Genomic DNA, 19,199 nt, shown 5'->3' with positions numbered 1-19,199 from the left:
AGAGCTGAACTAACGTGAATGAGAAATGAAGCAACAACGCGCCCATAGCTAACGACTAACGACACAGCCACACAAAAAAGAGGATTCTGCGCTGCACCCCAGAGTCAAACGGAAGAGGCTACGGAGGCCCCACAGGTCCACAAAGATAGTACGGAAGGCACGGGAAAGTACGAAAGGATGCAGGCGTCCAAAACGTGCTTCTGAATAGGACACGAAGCAACAACGCGCCACGAACTCTCCGTATTAAACGTACAGCATCCTCACACGTCCAAACCATATAGCATATGTGAATCACATTACAGTGATGCATTATTAACAGTACAACCACAGACAACGCTCCGTATTAACAGTAAGTGCAATTATCCATATTACTAACGGTAGACAACGGATAACTAATGGAGTCACGGTCACGGCTCCAAAACGATCCAGATCAACTAATGGAGCTACAAAAGCGAGCCCGCATGGATAAAAACAATAGACGTAGGCGCCTACAACGCGCGTCTGAAACCGCGGAAGCAAAACTGTCTCGGCTTCAAAACCAAACAGCTCCGCATGAACAAATACAATGTACATAGACGCCCACAACGCGTGTCAGAAACTGCGGAAGCAAAGCAGGCACGGGTTCAAAATCAAAGACCACAACTGACGCAGACGCCTACAGCGCGCGTCTGAAATGCCGCAAGCAATGCAGGGACATATCGCATACATTCATCAATGTATTTCGGGTTACGCCGACAATAATCTCTTTCAAATCTATTTCAGGTTACCCAAGACCAGGGGTTGGCGAGCGAAGCCCCCAGTATATATATATATATATATATATATAGTGTATGTGTATATATAATGTGTGTGTGTGTGTTTGTGTATATGTATATATATATATATATATATATATATATATATATATATATATATATATATATAATGTGTGTGTGTATGTATATGTGTTTTCATAATTTCAAGTAAGATCTCAAATCTCCAAAAAGAGAGGTTACAAGTCATATGTTAAAAAGTGAAAATTAATATGTTGAGGTAATTGTATCCTTGATTTATATTTCCAGGTTGTGCTTCTTCACTGAATATTGTCATCAGTGGTAATTGTTCATAATAGTGAATGGACAACGTTATGTTGTCATCTTATAATTGTAAAAGGAAGGAATTTTCAGATAGCTGTGTTGTTTAAAAAAAATACCTGTAAATGGAAGTTGAATGTTAGATTTTGAAATTGATTTAAACCTTCAGATTGCAATTCATTATAGGTGTGCATTTCTTAAAGTATATAGCTCAGTGTTTTCTAAACTTGTTTTTTTCTTGCCTTTCTATGTGTCTTTGATACTTAAGTCTATGATGCCCATCAGTTCGGAGGGAGGGGGGAATTCCCTATTGAAGAATCACAGCCAACAGTCGTGTGTGGGATCCACCTTGGATAATCTTTGCTGGCTGTTATAGCAGAGTATTACTAAGGCTGCCCATAATGACCCAGACCACACATGACCCTTTCCCATTAAATACAACAGGGAGTCACGACCCAAAAGGCAGCAATCTGTGACCTAAACTGGGCTGTGACCCATAGTGCAAGAACATAAGTGAAGCTAATAAGCTTTTTATTTTTTTTTTTTTTTAGATTTAAGGCTGACAGGACGTTTCTCCCTATAAACTCTTGGTATTAGAAGTGGCCTTGCAGTGTTCATATGCATACTCCTAGCATATGTTTATGTGCAAATAGTGTTCATTTATCATGTAGACCACCAGAACGTGCTCTTGGTATACAGTAGACATTTTCCTTTTGTACAATAAGGATTTGTTTATTTATGTGTATATAATACACAGTTTGCTACTTTGTGATACATATGTAGGTCATATATTCATATGTGATGATATGGAGATATACAGTATAAAACATAAATATATATAATATCTATAGAGATATATAAAATATTTAAGTAAATAGAAAATGTCGCATGTGTGTGTAAATTTGAACTGTTTGTAATTAAAATACTTTGTGTTAATTTAAAAGCATATTTATTCTTAAATTCACCAAGCCTACACATTCAGGAGTCTCTGCTAGTTGTCGGCAGCCTCGCAACTTGAACTTGAAGATGAAGTTTGTTTGTGGGCAGTGCTGGAGGGACGGCCAGGTTAGTGAGCCAGACAAAGAGCTCAAATACTGCACTGCTAAAGCCCGACACAGGTGAGTCTTGCATTAGAAAATTGACATTAAAATTTAAGGACTATTAAATCTTTGTTACTTTTATATACACACACGTATAAATATGCTGTCCCTGCCAGTATTGTTCAGGTGAGGCTTGATGTGGCTTTTGTAAGCTTGAAGCCAGCTGAGATGACTTCATGTTTACAACCTGAGCAAGCACATTCTGTGTAGCAAAAATCTCCAAAATGTTGATCCTGCTGAAGTGAGTAAAGATATTATTCCATAGGACACTGCAAAAACAAGGCTGTTTGTACCGGAGTCTGAGGGTCTTTTTATGGAGCAAAATTTTAATGGAAGGAAGGGGTGGGAAGTAACTATTCCTTTTTTAGAACTTAGAATTTAAATTACAAATATTATTCTTTTCAGTACTTCAATATGCAGCCTAGTTTTTGATCTTAGTTCAGGCCATGAGGATAAGTGTGGCAGCAAACAATAAAATTAATTGATGACTACTCATTATGTGTTTTACAAACCACAGGTGAATTTGCCAGGGTGTTTTTATATGTGCAAACTTTGTGCTTGTAACAGGACGACCGAGACACAAGCTAAGGCTGGTGGATGTCGGACTTGCTGAGTGCAGTTGCTGATCTGGTCTCCTGAGCATGAGAGGTTACGTGACTTGAAATCACAGAGCATGACAGATTACATGAGTCTGTGATGTCTTTCCAGCACAGTTTCACATTTATAAAGCATTGGTCACTCTGCCCTGTTTCTGACAGCCAATATCATTCTGCCTGACAGACATGGTGCTGTACGAACGCTTTACATGTACTGAGACTTCAGTTGAAATCTCTGCCCTTTTTTGTTCCCCTCATCGTGGTACTTAAAATATGAGACATCAGACCGATGAGCATCTCCTCTATTTGTGATGTTCTAAACATCCACATTTCTTATTCCTCATAGTTGTGTTACATGCATCATACTTTGAGTTGAGCGACTTTCAAATGTTCACACGAGCTTAAGACAAAACCACTTTGATTTTGTCAGGGGGAGTCACAGACTGGTTGGACTGTGTTGCTGAGTATGTCAGACTGCAGAGATCTTGTAAATGAAGTCAGCAATTTTGAACACTTGTGTAATGTGTCAGGGCCTTTAAGAGTCTAGTTCTGTTTTGACTGTGCTATGCCCGTGAAATATGGGATGTTGAAATTTGTGTGTATATAATAAGTCTTCAAATGCCACCATTCATGTTAGGTGAAACATGAAAATGGTTCCTCCAGTTTGACAGAGGAATATGTTTTTTAAAAGGAAAAGCTGTTCTTTCTTTTTATGCTGAAGGTTATCGATTTGATTAATAAACGTGGGATTTATACGACCAAAAATATGATGGGGAGTGGTGCGCTTATAAGAGATGCTGACATGAGAAATCCCCCAAGGTCGTGCAGTAGGATGTGGAGTTCGGAAAATGTTCAGATGTTGTCAGAAAAACAAAGTCTTGGATATTTGTCCTCAATTTTTAAGCCAAGTTTGAATTTGGTATCAAATTCCTAAAAGAAATTGTCAGTACTTGTCAGAAGTCTACATGAAATGTATTCGTATTATTTACTGGAGACTTCATTGGTGCAAACCCCTTTAAACTTTAGACTCGTAATTTGTTAAATGATGGACTATATTTGTTTTTCAAGCCTGTTGTCTACTATTCCATAGTTAATTAGAATATTTGAATGTATTTTTTGTTTTGTTTCATTCAGTTACAACTGAGGTGGGTTTTGCTCTCAGTCATTTCTTTCTTTTTCCCTTTTATGTAGCTGGACAAAAGAACGGCGTGTGCTGTTGGTGATGTCTTTCGAGCGCAAGAAGTGGGTGGTGGTCCGACCCTTGCCCTTTTCCCGGGCTTTCCCGCAGCAGTATGATGTAAGACAGATTTCATATGTGGACATTTTGTAGCTTGACAAGTGATCGAAGTAGTTGGAGTTATCTTTTTCAGTGTGACTGAACAAGTATTCCATGTAGTTTGCGGGTGGGGTGCAAAATACATCTTGTCTTATGGTAATCATGAAATGGATTTCAATTTCACGTTTGCTCACTGTTGCCATCTTCTTGCTTAGATGTGTGTCCATGTGGTTAAAGAAAAGAAGTGCCACTACATTGGCAAGTGTTCATTTGCACACAGCCCTGAAGAAAGAGATGTTTGGACCTACATGAAGGATAATAACAGTTGAGTATCCTCCTCAGCCTTGACTAGCACAATTTTTCTAGTCATATATACTGTATTTTTGGTTACATTTTTAACAGTTTTCTTTTCTCTTTCTTGGGTTTCTGTTCACCATTTATGAGTAATGCAAGAATGGCAAAGAACTGAGTGTGTGTCAGTATTTATTAATCTAATTTATTCTTTAACATGAAATTTCACATTAGGGAATCCATCAGCTAGTATTTGAGTTAAATGAAATGTTCACATTTGAGGGCAGTAATTCCTTACATTTGACTATTTAAAGCAGCTCATCATAATTTAAGACAGGGATTTCTGAAAGATAAGACACACTTCCCAAAGCGTGTGTGTACAGTTAGTCTTCTGTGTAGCTTTTTTCCTTGAAGTTTAGTTATCTTTGTAATGAATGTGGACTATAAACTTTGCATACTGTCAATTAAATCTTACACATACATAACTTTACCTTGCAGTGAGGGACATGCAGCAGATGTATGACCTTTGGCTGAAGCTAACCAACCAGAATCGCCAGGCTGATGGAACCCTGCTCACCACCGAGCCAGAAGAGAAGCAAATAGTTATGCCCACAGATTATGCTGAGACTATGGTGGGTGCAAGCTTGTCACTTTAGTGAAGCAGAATAAAACATTGGTTAATATTAGGTGATGTGAAACTGAATAAATGTGCATCATACCTGCTGCAGGTATTAATTTTATCCTGTGTATTGATTCCAACCCCCCCCCCCATCCCAATTAAAGGTTTTTGTTACTCAAGCATTTCAGAAATATACTCAGAAAATAAACTGCAGACATTAAGATTCATTGCTTAACTTGATGAGCAAAGTACGACACGAGCTAGTTTTCTTACATACCTTGCATTTATTTTTCATTGTGCGGTTACAAGAGATACATCCTAATCAGAGAGAGCACTTTGAAATGAAATGCATCTGAAGTATTTAACTAAAGTGTTGTATTATATTGACTTTTTATGTTTTGTTTACACAAAATCTGTATGACAGATGCATGTGAAATTAATTTTTGGATTTTTGAATAGTAGTTTTTGATCCACTCAACCAAATTGCATCTAAGTGGTATTCTGCTTTTTCACTTGTATGTGATAATGTTATACCTAAAAACAGACGCTTTAACTTAACTGAAACATTAAATAACCAAATGAATGAACTTGAGTAAAATTATTTCTAATATGTACATACACTCACAGACCAAATTATTAGGAACACCTGTACACCTGCTTAACCACTCTGTACAACAGTGGTGAGCAGAAAAGCATCTCCGGATATGCAAAACGTCGAACCTTGAGGCCAGTGGGCTACAGCAGCAGAAGACCACATTGGGTTCCACTCCTGTCTGCCAAGAACAGAAAGCTGTGACTGCAGTGGGCACAGGGTCTCCAAAACTGGACAGTTGAAGACTGGAAAACTCTAGCCTGGTCTGCTAAATCTCAGTTTCTGCTGAGACACACATGTGGTAGGGTCAGCATTTGGCACCAACAGCATGAATTTGTGCACCCAAACTGCCTTGTGTCAACAGTCCAGACTGGTGGTGTAATGGTGTGGGAAATGTTTTCTTGGCACACACTGGGCCCGTTAATACCAATCAGTCATTGCTTGAATGCCGCAGCATTTTGGAGTATTGTTGCTGACTCTATGTATCCCTTCGAGGCCACAATTTACCAATCTACTAATGGCTACTTCCAGCACGATAAGTCACTATGTTGCAAAGCAAAGGTCGTCTCAAACTGGTTTCATGAATGTGGCAGTGATTTCTGTGTCCTTCATTGGCCTTCCCAGTCATTGGGTCAGATATAACACTTTGGGGATGTGGTTGAACAAGAGATTTGTTGCATGAATGTGCAGCTGACAAATCTGATAAAACAGCATGACGCAGTCATGTCAGCATAGACCAGAATCTCAAAGGAATATTTCCAACATCTTGTGGAATCCAAGTGAGACTGGTTGTGAGAACAAAAAGGTTGCCCTACCCAGTGTTAGTATAGTGTTCCTAATAATTTGTTCATTTACTGCCACGTTTCAAATTGTAATTATGTGTCATAATTGATATTCAGCCCCTTTTGATCTTTCTATAACATTTAACTCCAAAAAGATATCCCGTTCTTAGAAAACACAAAACAAAATAATGCAGGCATATGTTTCCCACTAAATGTTTTGTTTATAAAGCATTTAAGGAATTTGTTTTAATAAATTGTGAAAAGGTGTCACAAGACTGGCTGTTTATTCAGGGTGAGTCAAAATTATGTTAATATTTGAATTGCGGAAACAATTCACAAAACATATTTCATATAAACAAGATGATTTACAGGAATGTCTCAATCAGTTCGTCATCATGTTCAACACATAAAAACCAACGAGCAACAGTACCATTTAAAGCCCGGACACACATTTCACAGGGAATAGATGACACCACAGTCCATATTCTGTCCTTCAGGTCATTGATAGCACAAACTTTCCTGTTATAAACGCGCTCCTTCACCATACCACATAACCAGAAATCACAGGGTGTCAAATCAGAGGAGTGTGGAGGCCATGACAATGGTTCATCACGACCTGGAAAGGTCCCGTGGTTATAAATAAATAAATCCATTAGTGTTAACATCATTTTGCCTCGCCCTGTATTGTTGAAAAGTGATTTGTGCTTTCTTTAGTAGTAGGAACAAGTTGACATGGTTGAGGGTCAGTAATGTGAGCAGTATGTTAACGGTCAGGCTGGCACTTGTGACTTGCAGTGAGGAAAGCATACTACTGAGGGGTCAGTTCATGTGGGGTTTGATGAATTTGTGGTCACTATCATGAACTCACTACACGCAAGTACTTTGCTTATAAGTCTTTATACCTAAACAACAGTAGTTGGCAAAGCTGTCAACTCTATGTCTGGCTTAAAAACTGTGTCTGTAGTACCTACGGTTTCATCTGTCAGTCTTACTCTTCTGTATGTAGTTGCACGTTAATGTCAAATAATTTTTCATTGTTATTTATGAGAGCAGGCTTGCTGGGTTTTTAGCTCTTACAGTCTGTCCTGTAAAATGTTTTTCTAAGTAGATGATGGCAGTGCCTTTAGATAGAATGTGGTACCCTGACTCAAGATAATTGGTTAGGTGCTGAAAATCTTTACCATCACACATGTTGAACAGCAACTTGTCTTATTCTTTCTTCATACATAGCTTTTGTCCTATTTTCTCTGAATGCACTTCATTGCAGCTTTTATTTACTAGTTCGTCCAATATGGTAGGTTTCTGCAGTCTAACCTCAGAAGTGGCATCATTGTTTTATGTGTGATGTGCTGTTTTTGTACTTCAGTACAGAATTGCACTGTTTGTAACAAACCGTATTACCGTTTTGCTCAAAATGCTCTCGAATCTTGCTGTGTTTAGCTGCTTCATTTTCCCTGAAGGCCTCTATTCTGTCTCCAGATGTAAAACGATCCGACATGTAGCTGTTTAGGTCTCTTTTTAAATGAGCCACGTCTCAAAGTAAGCACGTCAGACGTTGAAATGCAGCAATTTAGTTAAATTTCCCAGACCAAATTTCAATTCACTGTCTTAATTTTTAAGATTGTTTTAAATTTTTAACATAAATTCATCAAGTTAATAATAATCCTGTTTTCAACAAAGCCAGATTATAAAGTATAAGCTTGATAAATATTCATCAGTGGTTCAGTTAGTTATGATTGAGCTCGGGCGGAATGGTGAAAAAACTAGTCGGCATTGCTGCCTTTCTGGGTTCAAATTCTGTGCCAACCCAGAATTGGATTAAGCAGCTTTGAGGATGTTATGTGAAGATTGGGCTACTAAACCTGCAACAAGACTGTCCACAGTTCACTGGTTTCATTTTGCCAGAATGCCCTTCAAATTAGTAACTTCTGTGCACACGTAGTAAAGTTGACCATTAGAAGATGCCGCAGCGTGTCTTGAGTAATACCTACAATTTTATGCAGTTGTCTAGGAGTTTTTTTTATTTCCTGTTTTAATTTTTTTTAATTCTAAATCTTCCATGTTATCCTGCTATCATGAAAAAGCAACAAACATTCCACTTAAATAATGGCACGGTTTTTATTCTTAGGAAAGTCTTTGAGCAATGACAAGGTGAAAGCAAATAGTATAAGATTTTGATTCATCATCTTTAAAGTGGAAAGGTCACACTGTGTGGCTATCTGACTGAAGGGCAACTGACATTTTGAAGTGAGGTTTAAGCCGTGGTGGTCTTCTAGTTAAATGTGTATCCTCAGCCATGATTGATAAACCAGTACTTGCTAAACACAGGGTGGCAACATTTTGCTTGTTGGTCACAAATTCAAGTGATAGTTTCACAATACTTTGTACAAGTGACAATAAACTGGAGTGATGCCCACATTTATAATGAATACAGGCAAACCTTTGGAGATATATATACCGTATATTACTTAATACTGTCAAGCCTCAGTCAAAATGTGTAATTCACTGCACTCCACACACACACACACACACACACACACACACACACACACACACACACAAGTCTTGTGTGAATCAGTCAAATGTGCTGTTTGTATTTTTTAGTTGCATCTATGTGTTCTAATCAACTATAAAACAGTTCACATCCAGAAAAGGATGCTTTTGTTGCACAATATGTGTGTATTTCATTTAACCTTAATAAAATAGTTATTTATTAATAGCTTTTACCTAAATCCGGGACTTCATTGTTTTGTCTACATTTTTTGTGATTCGGTCCCAGCAGATTTTCTTCTTCAAATTCATTGGCTAACAAGGAACAGACATTCCTATTACTATATAACTTGAATTTTTAAAGCAAAGGGGATTAATGGTTCATCCCATTACCAAGTGCATGTTTGTTCACACTCGTATCATTCTACAGAGTGGGTTCCATTGTCGACTGTGTGGAAAAAACAGCAATAGTGAACGACAGTGGCAGCAGCATATCTCTTCGGAGAAGCACAAGGAGAAGGTTTTCAGCAGTGATGGGGAGGAGAATGTGACCTGGAAGTTCCGCTTCCCTGGGAAAAAGTTTGAAATATGCGATAAGTGAGTACAGGACAGAGGAAACAGGGATGGGAATGGGGAATAGAAAACGGCTTTGACATGTACTGCAGTTCACTTTATCAAGTTTTTCAGCGTTATAACAACTTTACACAAATTATAGGATCATGAGGCCAACTATGAGTGCCTGAACCTTGAAAAACTTATGTCAGAGTTTGTTTAGAAGTGTTGGCTTTTGCAATAACTGCCATTCTTTATATTTTAGGCTAGCAGATGGCTCCTGTTCAGCTGGCTCCAGTTGCGAGGCAGCTCACAGCTCAGAGGAGTTGGCAGAGTGGCAAGAAAGGCGCGACTTCCTGAGAAAAAAGCTGGCCAGGGCACGGGATGACATGCTGATTGCTCCATCTGACACCGACTTTGGCAAATATAACTTTCTGCTCCAGGACTGAGCTTGTAAAATTTTTTTTTTTTGCTGCCCACCCACCGCCCCCAACCCAATTTCCTCTCTTTTTCCTCTGTTTGCTTCGTTAAGATGCATGTACACACTTGTTGTGTCACACCCCCCACCCCAAACATAATATGCCGATGGGTGGTGAGATGGTCGGATTTTCTCTAGTCATCCTGACACCCTCTATGCGTTTTTTGAGCGAGCTACCACGCTCCAGTTTTCAGCAGTTTGAGTAGAAGTGTCCTTAATTACAGCACGAATGCAATTAGACCGGATGTACTGTTTTAGCCCAACGAGCTATGATGGCGAGATGCACTTCCAGTATTCAGACTCTGACACTTCCTGCTTTTCTGTTTGGTGGCCTGGCATAGTCTGTGTTTGCCACAGAGGGTGGACATTTCTGGAGATAGAGAACTCTATACCTTTTGTGAGTTTTGGTTGCTGGCATGCCAAAAGTTTAAAAGGTGTGTGTGCTTTTTTTTTTTTGTTTGTTTTTTTTAATGTTGCAGTTTTATTTGTTTAGATATATAATTGTTCCTAGTTGGGCTTAAAAAGAAAATATGAGAACAAGTATGGTCTTACAACGTAAGGCTTTGGTGATCGATTACCCTTTGAACAGAAGTTCATAAAATGAAGTACTACTAGACTCCGTTCCACAGCTTTAATACTGACAATTGTCATGAGAGGCTGTGCAGCCTCTTCTTCCAGAACGCCACCCTGGTAGAAACATTTCATCAATCAGTGTAGATGGAAAACTGACACACCTAACTGTGCCATTTTCCCAAAATTACTTCTCTCTCTCTCTCTCTCTCTCTCTATAGATCATGTGGTTTACACTGAATTTTACCATAAAGCATTTGGAATTAAATTTCTGACTGTTGCAACCAAGAATTGTTTGATATCATGGTCTTTTCTGCAATTTCTAAGAGATTTTGTTAGCAAATGCGGAGAGTGAGATGGGCCATTTCAGTTGACTGACACTTTTTATTTTTTAATATACCCTCAATCAATTATTGTAGAGCCCAATTCTGGTGTGTTTGTGTTTTGTTTTTTGTTGTTGTTTTGTTCTTGCTGATTTCCTCAATGACTCGGTTGTGGATTTGGGTGGACACAACGGCACAACTAATTAGTGTCCAATCAGAGTAACTTTATTTCCACTACTGAAGCAGGTTATAAGATAATTTGTGGTCGGTAGTGCAGTGCACCTCAAACAACTGGTTGGCTGTTTATAAAACCCCTCTTCCCTTCATTTTGTCAGCTGGATGGAAACAGCGTTAACAGGTTAAAATCACCAATAATAACCACAGCCGGATTGCCCAATAGAGAAACCATAAAGGAATTTTCTAATTTGTTGTTTGTTTTGACAGATGTTCACCATTTGATTTATATTTGACATTCTTCTTAATGTGTTTTTGAAAGTCTTTTAATCAGTAGTCCCAAAAAGAGATAATGTTATTTGTGTTTGTGTGCAAATTAATGAATCTCTTTAACCACCGAGTTGAGAAAGGAGTCCTTGCCATTGCGTAGTTGGACTTTTCACTCTGAATGTGGCTGTTGTTATTTGTGGTTGCCATTAGCCTGCACCTGTGAATAGGCTGAATTTTATTTTGAAGGTCGGAAAAGATACGCTCTTTTGTCTGAAGCTATATCTTGCCAGTTGTGTTTATTCAGATCAGATTTATAAAGATGACAGCCTCGAGTATAAAAATTTTCATTGAAATGGATGATTCTCAGCAGACATTCGGGATGAATCCCAGATTATTAATATTCATTATTTTTTTGTTAACCTATTTCAGAAAAACCTAATCCAACAGTTCATTTTGATGTCATTTGGCATTTCCAAATTTGGTAATTACAACATACGGTGTATACAAAGAAACACCACGTTGATGAAAGCTTGAGGACCTTTTCTTTATTTAGTCTTTAGAAAAATAGTAAGTATAATTCTCAGTTAATGGGTATTCGTGAAGACTTTTCTTGTGAGATGATAGTAGTTAACATCGCTCCCTTTCTTGTTAAGAATAAAAGAGAGATATATGTATATGTGTTTAACTATTAACTGTTTTGTCTTACTCCTCTTTTTGAACTCAGGGGCGCTCGGTGTTTCTCCATTTCTTTGGTATCTTCGCACTTGCCAGTTGTGCTGTATAGTACGAGTACGTGTCCGTACCCACACTGCTCCTCCCTACACCCACAGTCAGGGTTATGCTGGCAAGTATTTTATGTCTCCCGTTCTTTTCTTAGTAGAAGTTTTTCTAGTGATCTTGCTACCTGTAAAGAATTTTTAGCTGAAGAAAATCATTTTTGATACACAGAAGAACTCTGAATACTAGGCTAGAAATTGGGTGGCTTTCCTAATGCTTTCAAGGTGCATACACACTTCGTTCCTTTTTACCGTACCTCTTGTGTCAAAACTTAGGGTGCTTAAAAGAGGTCTTGGAGGGCCATGTTGGCTGCAAACAATTTCTTAATGAGGGATAGGATTGCTGTCTTTCACCAATAGCCACATTTAATCAAACCCCTCATTTACTAAAGATGAATATTCCACAGCCATTTTGGTAAAACGGATAATAGTAGTAGTAAGGGTCAACATTACAAAACCAGGCTGCACAAAAGATGAGACGATATTGCCATATTTGATTAATTCTTCATCCGTACTTATTCGAAGAAATAAATGAACCAATATGTTCTGTTAATCACAAATGCAAAAGTACAGGTTAAGAAGTGATGGGGGCAATGAAAACACACAGCATTTGTAACTCTCCATCATTACAATTTGAGCCCCCATCTAAACTTCACACACTCGTTTCTCTGTGTACGTGTTAAACTGAGCGTGGTGCCTCATTGTAAGCTACTACAGAGTTTGCAGTGCCTTTTTTTGTGTATTTTTGTTGATTCTGCCTGCTCACTGAAATTTTAGGCCCGAAAGACGACTCATGGGATAAAACGTGGCAAACTTCTCAAAAAATGTTGACTTGAATCATTTTTCTTAAGAAATGTACAGTTTGAAAATGCAGTGCGTGTGTTGAAATGATTTGAACAGGCTATGCATCCTTGTGTCATGCAGCCTTGACTAAACCACATTTTGGAAACAGTGGCGTTTCCTGTAGTCCTTATATCTGTTTGCTTTGTCCTGCAATAAAACTTGGCCATCTCCCCCCCAAGTCATATGTCTCTTTTCGTAGAGGGCGTGTGGTTGCAAAAGAAACGAGTAAAAACTAAATTCCTCTTTATGTTAGTTTACTTGGATTTGTCAGATGCATTGTTGTCAACTGATGTTGAGTAGTTTTCTTTATTTTAATTTTCAGAGCCAAAGTGAAAGGAAGATGACTTGGTAAACTCACTGAGATTTGTTTTTCTTTTTGTTTTATTTAATTATTTTATAAGATCAAAATAACATCTGATATTATCCATTTTTATTAGTGGTTTTGTATGTTTTACAAAATGATATGAACAAATGGGGGGAAAAAAAAAAACTACCTGAAAGTGTCAATGGCAACTTTTCTTGTTGTATATGTATAAAACAAGAAAATGACAGCTAAATAATAAATGTCTAAATGAATATCCAATAATGTCTATAATACTCAGTTTCCTCTTACTGCCCTCCTTGTCAGCTTTTCTTCAGTATTCTTTGGTTTCTCCCAGCATTGCTTTCATCTTTTTAAGTTTTTTTTTTTAAAAAAACAGGCAAAAGCTGAAATGTGCAGACAGGGAATTATGGGAAGAGAACTGGAGTGTTTTTAGAGAAGTGCTTAATGACGTCCGTTAGAGCGGATTGGTCTTCATGTACAGTAAATCAAATGAGGCTCATCATGTAAGAGCAAAGTCCGCACACACAGCGCGTTATTATAGAGAAGAGTTGACTTTGAAGGTTAAACACGGATGGCTCAAGTGACTTGCTCAGGGTGACGCACAGTTCCAGCAGTCTTTTGGTTTTAAACTGACTGTCTTTCTCCTAGGATTCTTGTACCTAAAAATGTTTTTGGAGAGAAAATGGTGACAAGTGGCTTCTCATGATACACCTACAGGTTTAGAAAGTGAATGGATGAAGATATTTACAGATGCAGTTTCATTTTGGAATAAATAATAAATAACAAAGCAGCTCATGGTTGTTTATAGTTATAAATGATTTTGATTTAAAGTTAAAACCATTTGAATTAAATATAATGCAAACAGATAACAAAGACGTTTTGTTGTCTTTTACGTTAGAGATGATGGTGTAGAGGTTTGTAATGCAGGATACACCTGTATGCTTTTTTAATGATGGTTTGTTGAAATCTGGCATTGACTTGTAAACATGATTGTTAGATAATTGTAGTTTCTGTTTCATGCACATAGGTTTCTGTCTAAATTCAGTTTTACTTTCCTGCACAAAATGCTTCTCTTGGTTAGTCTCTATGTTACACTACTCGGGACAAGAGGCTTCCCACGATGTTCGTGTAATTTCTGGGTACGACTCAAGAATTCACTGTCTGCACATTTGACTTTGATTAGAAAGGAAACCTTTGGATCTTAGCAGTGGCCTCCTTTGCACTTTTAATTTCCATTTGATCCCAGTGCCCGATTCTTGTGTACATAACTTCTATCCATTGATGCAGTAAGATGCTAATTCGAGTATACGGGACTTTCTTTTGTAATGCATTTCTATTTCTGGGCGAAATTATTTTTTAGATTTAAAGTCAGAAGTATTTGTGCAAGGGTGCAGAGAAGAGTGAAAGAAAGAAAAAAAAAACGAATTTTAAACTTACAAAAGTTTAACGAGTTTTTGAGCTATTTCTCCATCACTGTGAGACACCCCCTCTATACTTTTCAGTCTTTGGCCTTTCTGCGAGTGAAGTTGTCATTCAGCTTGGCACTATAAGTGGCAACAGAATTAAGGGTTGTGTTCTGAGGATGCTTAGCAGTTGAGGGGTCAGTTTTCAGTCCAGTGTGTGTGTTACTTTCCTCACTCTCTGAAATGTTCCTGTTTGTTTTTGGTATAGGCCAGAACCACTGACAATCTGAATGCATTTGTGTGTTTTATACATATATAAATATGTATAATTACATATTATGGAAGCTGATATGATTGAAAAAGACTATTAAATTGTGTATACTTAAAATATGACATTAAGGTATCTGATTGAGCATTGGACTGGTTACGCTAAATTGAATCAGATACTTCAGTTTTTGTTTTTTTTTTCTTTTTTTAAAATGTATAAATTCATAGAGATTTTGGTTTTAATGTGAGATTATGTTGCTTATTAGATAACATCACTGTGTTCTTATTATCTCTCTTTCTTTTGTACTCTGTAAGGTGCAGATGATTATTTTTTTAAATCCCTTTGATTCTGTATGATGAAGCCGACTGTAGTGTGGCCTTGGTGTTAGATAATGGCACCATTGTACACTGGATTGGTGTTCTCAGACAAGCTAACAGAGGCTTTATGATTTCTGGTGGTTTACTTTTTGCAAGTCCATTGTGGATCTGACCTAATTTGGACGTGGAAGATGGATCTGTAAATACTGCTGGTTGCAGCTTTTATTAAAGCAATGGGAAAACTGGCACTGAACAAGCCTTTCAGCCAACAGTATGGCAAAATCTACTTTTTAAAGTGTGCATGCACGGAACGCTAATCTGACTGTAGGACATTTGAATTGGTGAATGTTGGGATTGTAGCCTTTTCAGGAACAACCACCCCCCTCATTGGTTGATCCGGTCTCCCGAGCCTGTGCACACTCGAAGCTTCATGTAAGAAAGATGATAATGGCTACTAAGCCTACTTTCTAGTAAATCCAACTGACCTGCTTTGGTAAAATAATGTTAGTGTTTTCTAGATAATTCTTTACAGAGTTTGCAGCCCTGACCTAAACCATACTGCATATCCATCCATCCATTTTCCAACCCGCTGAATCCGAACACAGGGTCACGCCATACTGCACAAACCGGGAATAATTAAAACTGTTTTGTAAAACATTTTTAATACTTGTTTTCAGTCTTCATGGTAATTCTGAAAGCACATTACTTATTTCGGTTTTGAAATAATGGAAGAGGATGCTCCCCATGTCTCATTTGGGTAATAATAATCAGATACTTGAGATGAAGGTTGGTAGCCTAAGAGAACACCAGTAACGTGTAAAAGGGGATTTAAAAAATAAATGTTCTGCTTCAGAGTCTGCAGGAGTCCGTTTTGGAACCAGAAGTGTGTCAGACTCCTGGCTGTAGTGCAGGAAAAGAGAGTGCATTGAACACGGTATATACTAATACATAAGGATATCTAACTACAATTATGCTTATTAAAATAGTTTGATTTTTGAAAATGGTCATGTAACTTCTTGATACTATAGGACTTTTAGACTTCTATAAACAATTTCAAGATATGAATGAACTGTTAGGTCTTTCCCTCCACCTTCAGTGGGGTTATTTACATTTTATGTACTATTTAATAATGTATAAATATCTATGTATATATGCCATGTACAGCCACTGTCCCTGTATAAACTAAGAATGCCAACGTGAATCAGTCTGTGCCATTGCATTTCCCAGCCTTTTACCCACTTAACTGAACTCTGGACCCTGATGTGCCCAGTACTGCCACTGCCTGCTTCTGTGTTGTCGTGGTGTATTTCATTATGCTAGACCGGTGGTACGGGCTCCACAAAATCGATTTTAATTGGTAGTTGTGATTATGCTTGATGCATGGACTTACACAATGGAGCCGTGAAAACGAGCGGTCCACAGTTCACATTGTTTTCCTTTCTTCCCCCCTAAGCTTGCCGTTTTTGTGCTGCAGTTCAAAGGCATGTGTATTACCTTACATGAGGACCCCCAAGGTGCAAGGTGGTCCTGTCATAAAAAAAATATTTTCCATTCAGGCATATTTTGGCTCAGATGATTTATTTTCTGTCCCACTTCCTGAATTTAAAATATTCATGTATTTGATAAACAAGTAGAAAGAGCGCACGAGAGATGATCGTAGATGAGCTGATATTATAAGTAGCTTTGTTTTAATGTGATCATACAGGGAATTATACATAAAAGTAACCCAGTCACTCTAAGCATCGTAACCCACAGAGGTGGTGGGTGCAAAAATGCGTAAGAAAGCATGCATGTTAATAGATGAAACAAGAAAGCAACGTTGACTTGAAAAAGACACCTTTGTCACTTTCAGAACAGCCTGAGTCACTCAGCAGCAGCAGGAGGAGGAGGACATTAGAAGGATCAGTAAGTGCTGCACAATTCCTGAGACCCGCTTACTGTGAGAGACCCCTGGGATGCCTTGTAGGGCAGTTTTAAATGCTGTCTTGAATTGTGGCAGCGTGCTGAGTAGTTTTAATATACAAGTTCTTTCTACTTGGTACTCATTATTTGGCACAGCTGTTTTATCTACGTAAATAAATACAGTTATCTGTGGATGCTGCATTATGAAGAAAATCAAATTTAAAAAAATCCTCTCAGATTTATTAACACAATTGATTATTTATTCTGCTGACTATGTTGGTTATATGCTCTTAGTAATAACATATTTTGATTACAGATAACATGGATATTGACCGTTTTTATATGTGCCACTTATTTATCTTCTGCACTGTCATCCTTTAGTGCAGATTTGGTAGCGTAGTGAATTTGTGGTCAACGTTAAGGCCTTTAAAGGTCCAGACCTGTGCTCAGATTCATATCCAGTCACTGTATGAGTGAATACTTTCTCCTTGTGTGTTTCTCCACATTCTGTAGTCTTTGGTGACTATAAATAGGCTGAGATATAAATGTGGGCGTTTGCATGAAGGTCCTGCATGGTGGGCTGCTGTCCCGTCCAGGACTGATTACCATCAGTGAGCCTGGAATGGAAAGCAATTCAGTATAATGGTGCTGGACAGGGCACCACTCTGTCACAGGGTCCACTCATTCTAATCCACACTCAGCTCAAGGCTGATTTGGAATTGCCAGTTTACCTAACCTACCTGTCTTTGGGATGTGGCATAAACTTGGCAGAATGTGCAAGTTCCATATGGACAATGACAAAGCATGACGTTCATGCCCAGAAAGCTGGATCAGTGAGGTGACCGTGCCACCCACTGTGTCACTAAGCTAGAATATTGGAATACTGCGTTTCATCAAATGGATGAGTGACAGTGTTTTACATGACGGCCAATGTCAGAGTTTCAGTGGAGACGTGGAGCAGGCATGTAGTTTTCTTATACCCAGTCGAGATGTGTAAATATCAAAGAGGTCTTCTCTAACTCATTGAACTAATTGTTGCATTGAAAAACACCACTACAGTTAAAACCATATAAAGGCATATTCAACACTGAACGTCATCTTGATGGTGCCTCCCATTTTATGCATGCACTTGAACTGTGAGCACCTCCTGCTCGTGGTACAAAGTGAAAATAATGTTGAAGAATTTTCTTGGCATTAGGGTCACTGCCACCCCAACTGACAGCTTGCAAGATTTTGGTGCAGGTCCAAACGTCATCATTGATACTTTTTATTAACTTATTTATTTTGGTAATGAAGACTGATTTACTATTTTCTTTGGCAACTGCAGTACTAACAGGCTCACAGTGGCTTTGGCTTTAATACTTTGGGCAAACACTATGATACTGTTTTTCTTTTGTGTCCTGGTATTATGTCTGAGTGCATAGATACTTATATAAAATGCTTAACTATATAACTGATTCTATATTATATAAACACATCATATCTCTATACATAAAACATATATAGGAACTAGCAGTCTGCTGCTGTGTGGGCACAGATTTCAGTTTAGAGTAACTGCTGCAAAGTGAATCGAGTTTAAACAGAGGGCTCACTGGCAGACGGGCACCGCCGTCAATGCGATGCCTTGTTCTAGTCAGCAGCTGTGTTTCCCAGCAGTTGTTTGTAATGGGTGGGGTGGGGGGGTTGTGGGGGTCTGGCGGAGATGCAGTCCAGCATTTTCATTGGCCTGTTCTGCATTTCTCACAGACAGAGGAGGGGTTGTTTTTACCCCAGACTTTGTCCCTTAGCAGTTATTTTGTGCTGTGTGTGGGTCTCTGGGTGAGAAAAAAAAAATGTGGCAATTTTTTTATTTAACTTATATAAAACACTTTTTTTGTAAGAATGTGAATTTGGACCAATGATGTAATTAATAAAGAGATATTGTTGGAAAATAAGTATTGTTATCTGTTGAGTCTGTATTTCATGCAGGGTGGAAATGGTGCTGATATTCAGAAGAAGAATTGCCCTTCCAGATGAATATTAAATATTAAGATCTGACGGGACATCTTTGGAAACTAATTGCTGCATGCTTTGGTAATTTAAGAAGTTTATTTTATTTGTTTGTTTTTATTTTAACATATTTATTCAAATTGACATCAAAAAGTGCAAATGCTAAGTTTTTATTTCCATGTTTCTACTC

At 38.1% G+C, this 19,199-nt stretch overlaps 1 protein-coding gene across 4 annotated transcripts in view; it reads left to right on the top strand.

The window, feature by feature from the left end:
• Positions 1-18,954, top strand: part of zc3h7bb (zinc finger CCCH-type containing 7Bb) — a 96,131-nt gene extending 77,177 nt beyond the window's left edge. For 3 of the 4 annotated variants that reach the window (XM_028815163.2, XM_028815161.2, XM_028815162.2), the window contains 6 exons: positions 2,043-2,191; positions 3,961-4,066; positions 4,261-4,369; positions 4,835-4,968; positions 9,250-9,416; positions 9,637-18,954. In XM_028815163.2, coding sequence (XP_028670996.1) covers positions 2,043-2,191; positions 3,961-4,066; positions 4,261-4,369; positions 4,835-4,968; positions 9,250-9,416; positions 9,637-9,820 — 849 coding nt within the window. In that variant the 3' untranslated portion in view covers positions 9,821-18,954. The remainder of the gene's footprint in view (positions 1-2,042; positions 2,192-3,960; positions 4,067-4,260; positions 4,370-4,834; positions 4,969-9,249; positions 9,417-9,636) is intronic. The other variant, XM_051934773.1, reaches the window with a different exon arrangement.
• The last annotated feature ends 245 nt before the right edge of the window (positions 18,955-19,199 follow it).

The sequence above is a fragment of the Erpetoichthys calabaricus genome, chromosome 12 (assembly GCF_900747795.2).
Source record: "Erpetoichthys calabaricus chromosome 12, fErpCal1.3, whole genome shotgun sequence".
In the NCBI taxonomy this organism is placed as follows: Eukaryota; Metazoa; Chordata; class Cladistia; order Polypteriformes; family Polypteridae; genus Erpetoichthys; species Erpetoichthys calabaricus.
The sequence above is the reverse complement of the archived record's forward strand: the minus strand, read 5'-3'. Positions and strand labels throughout refer to the sequence as shown.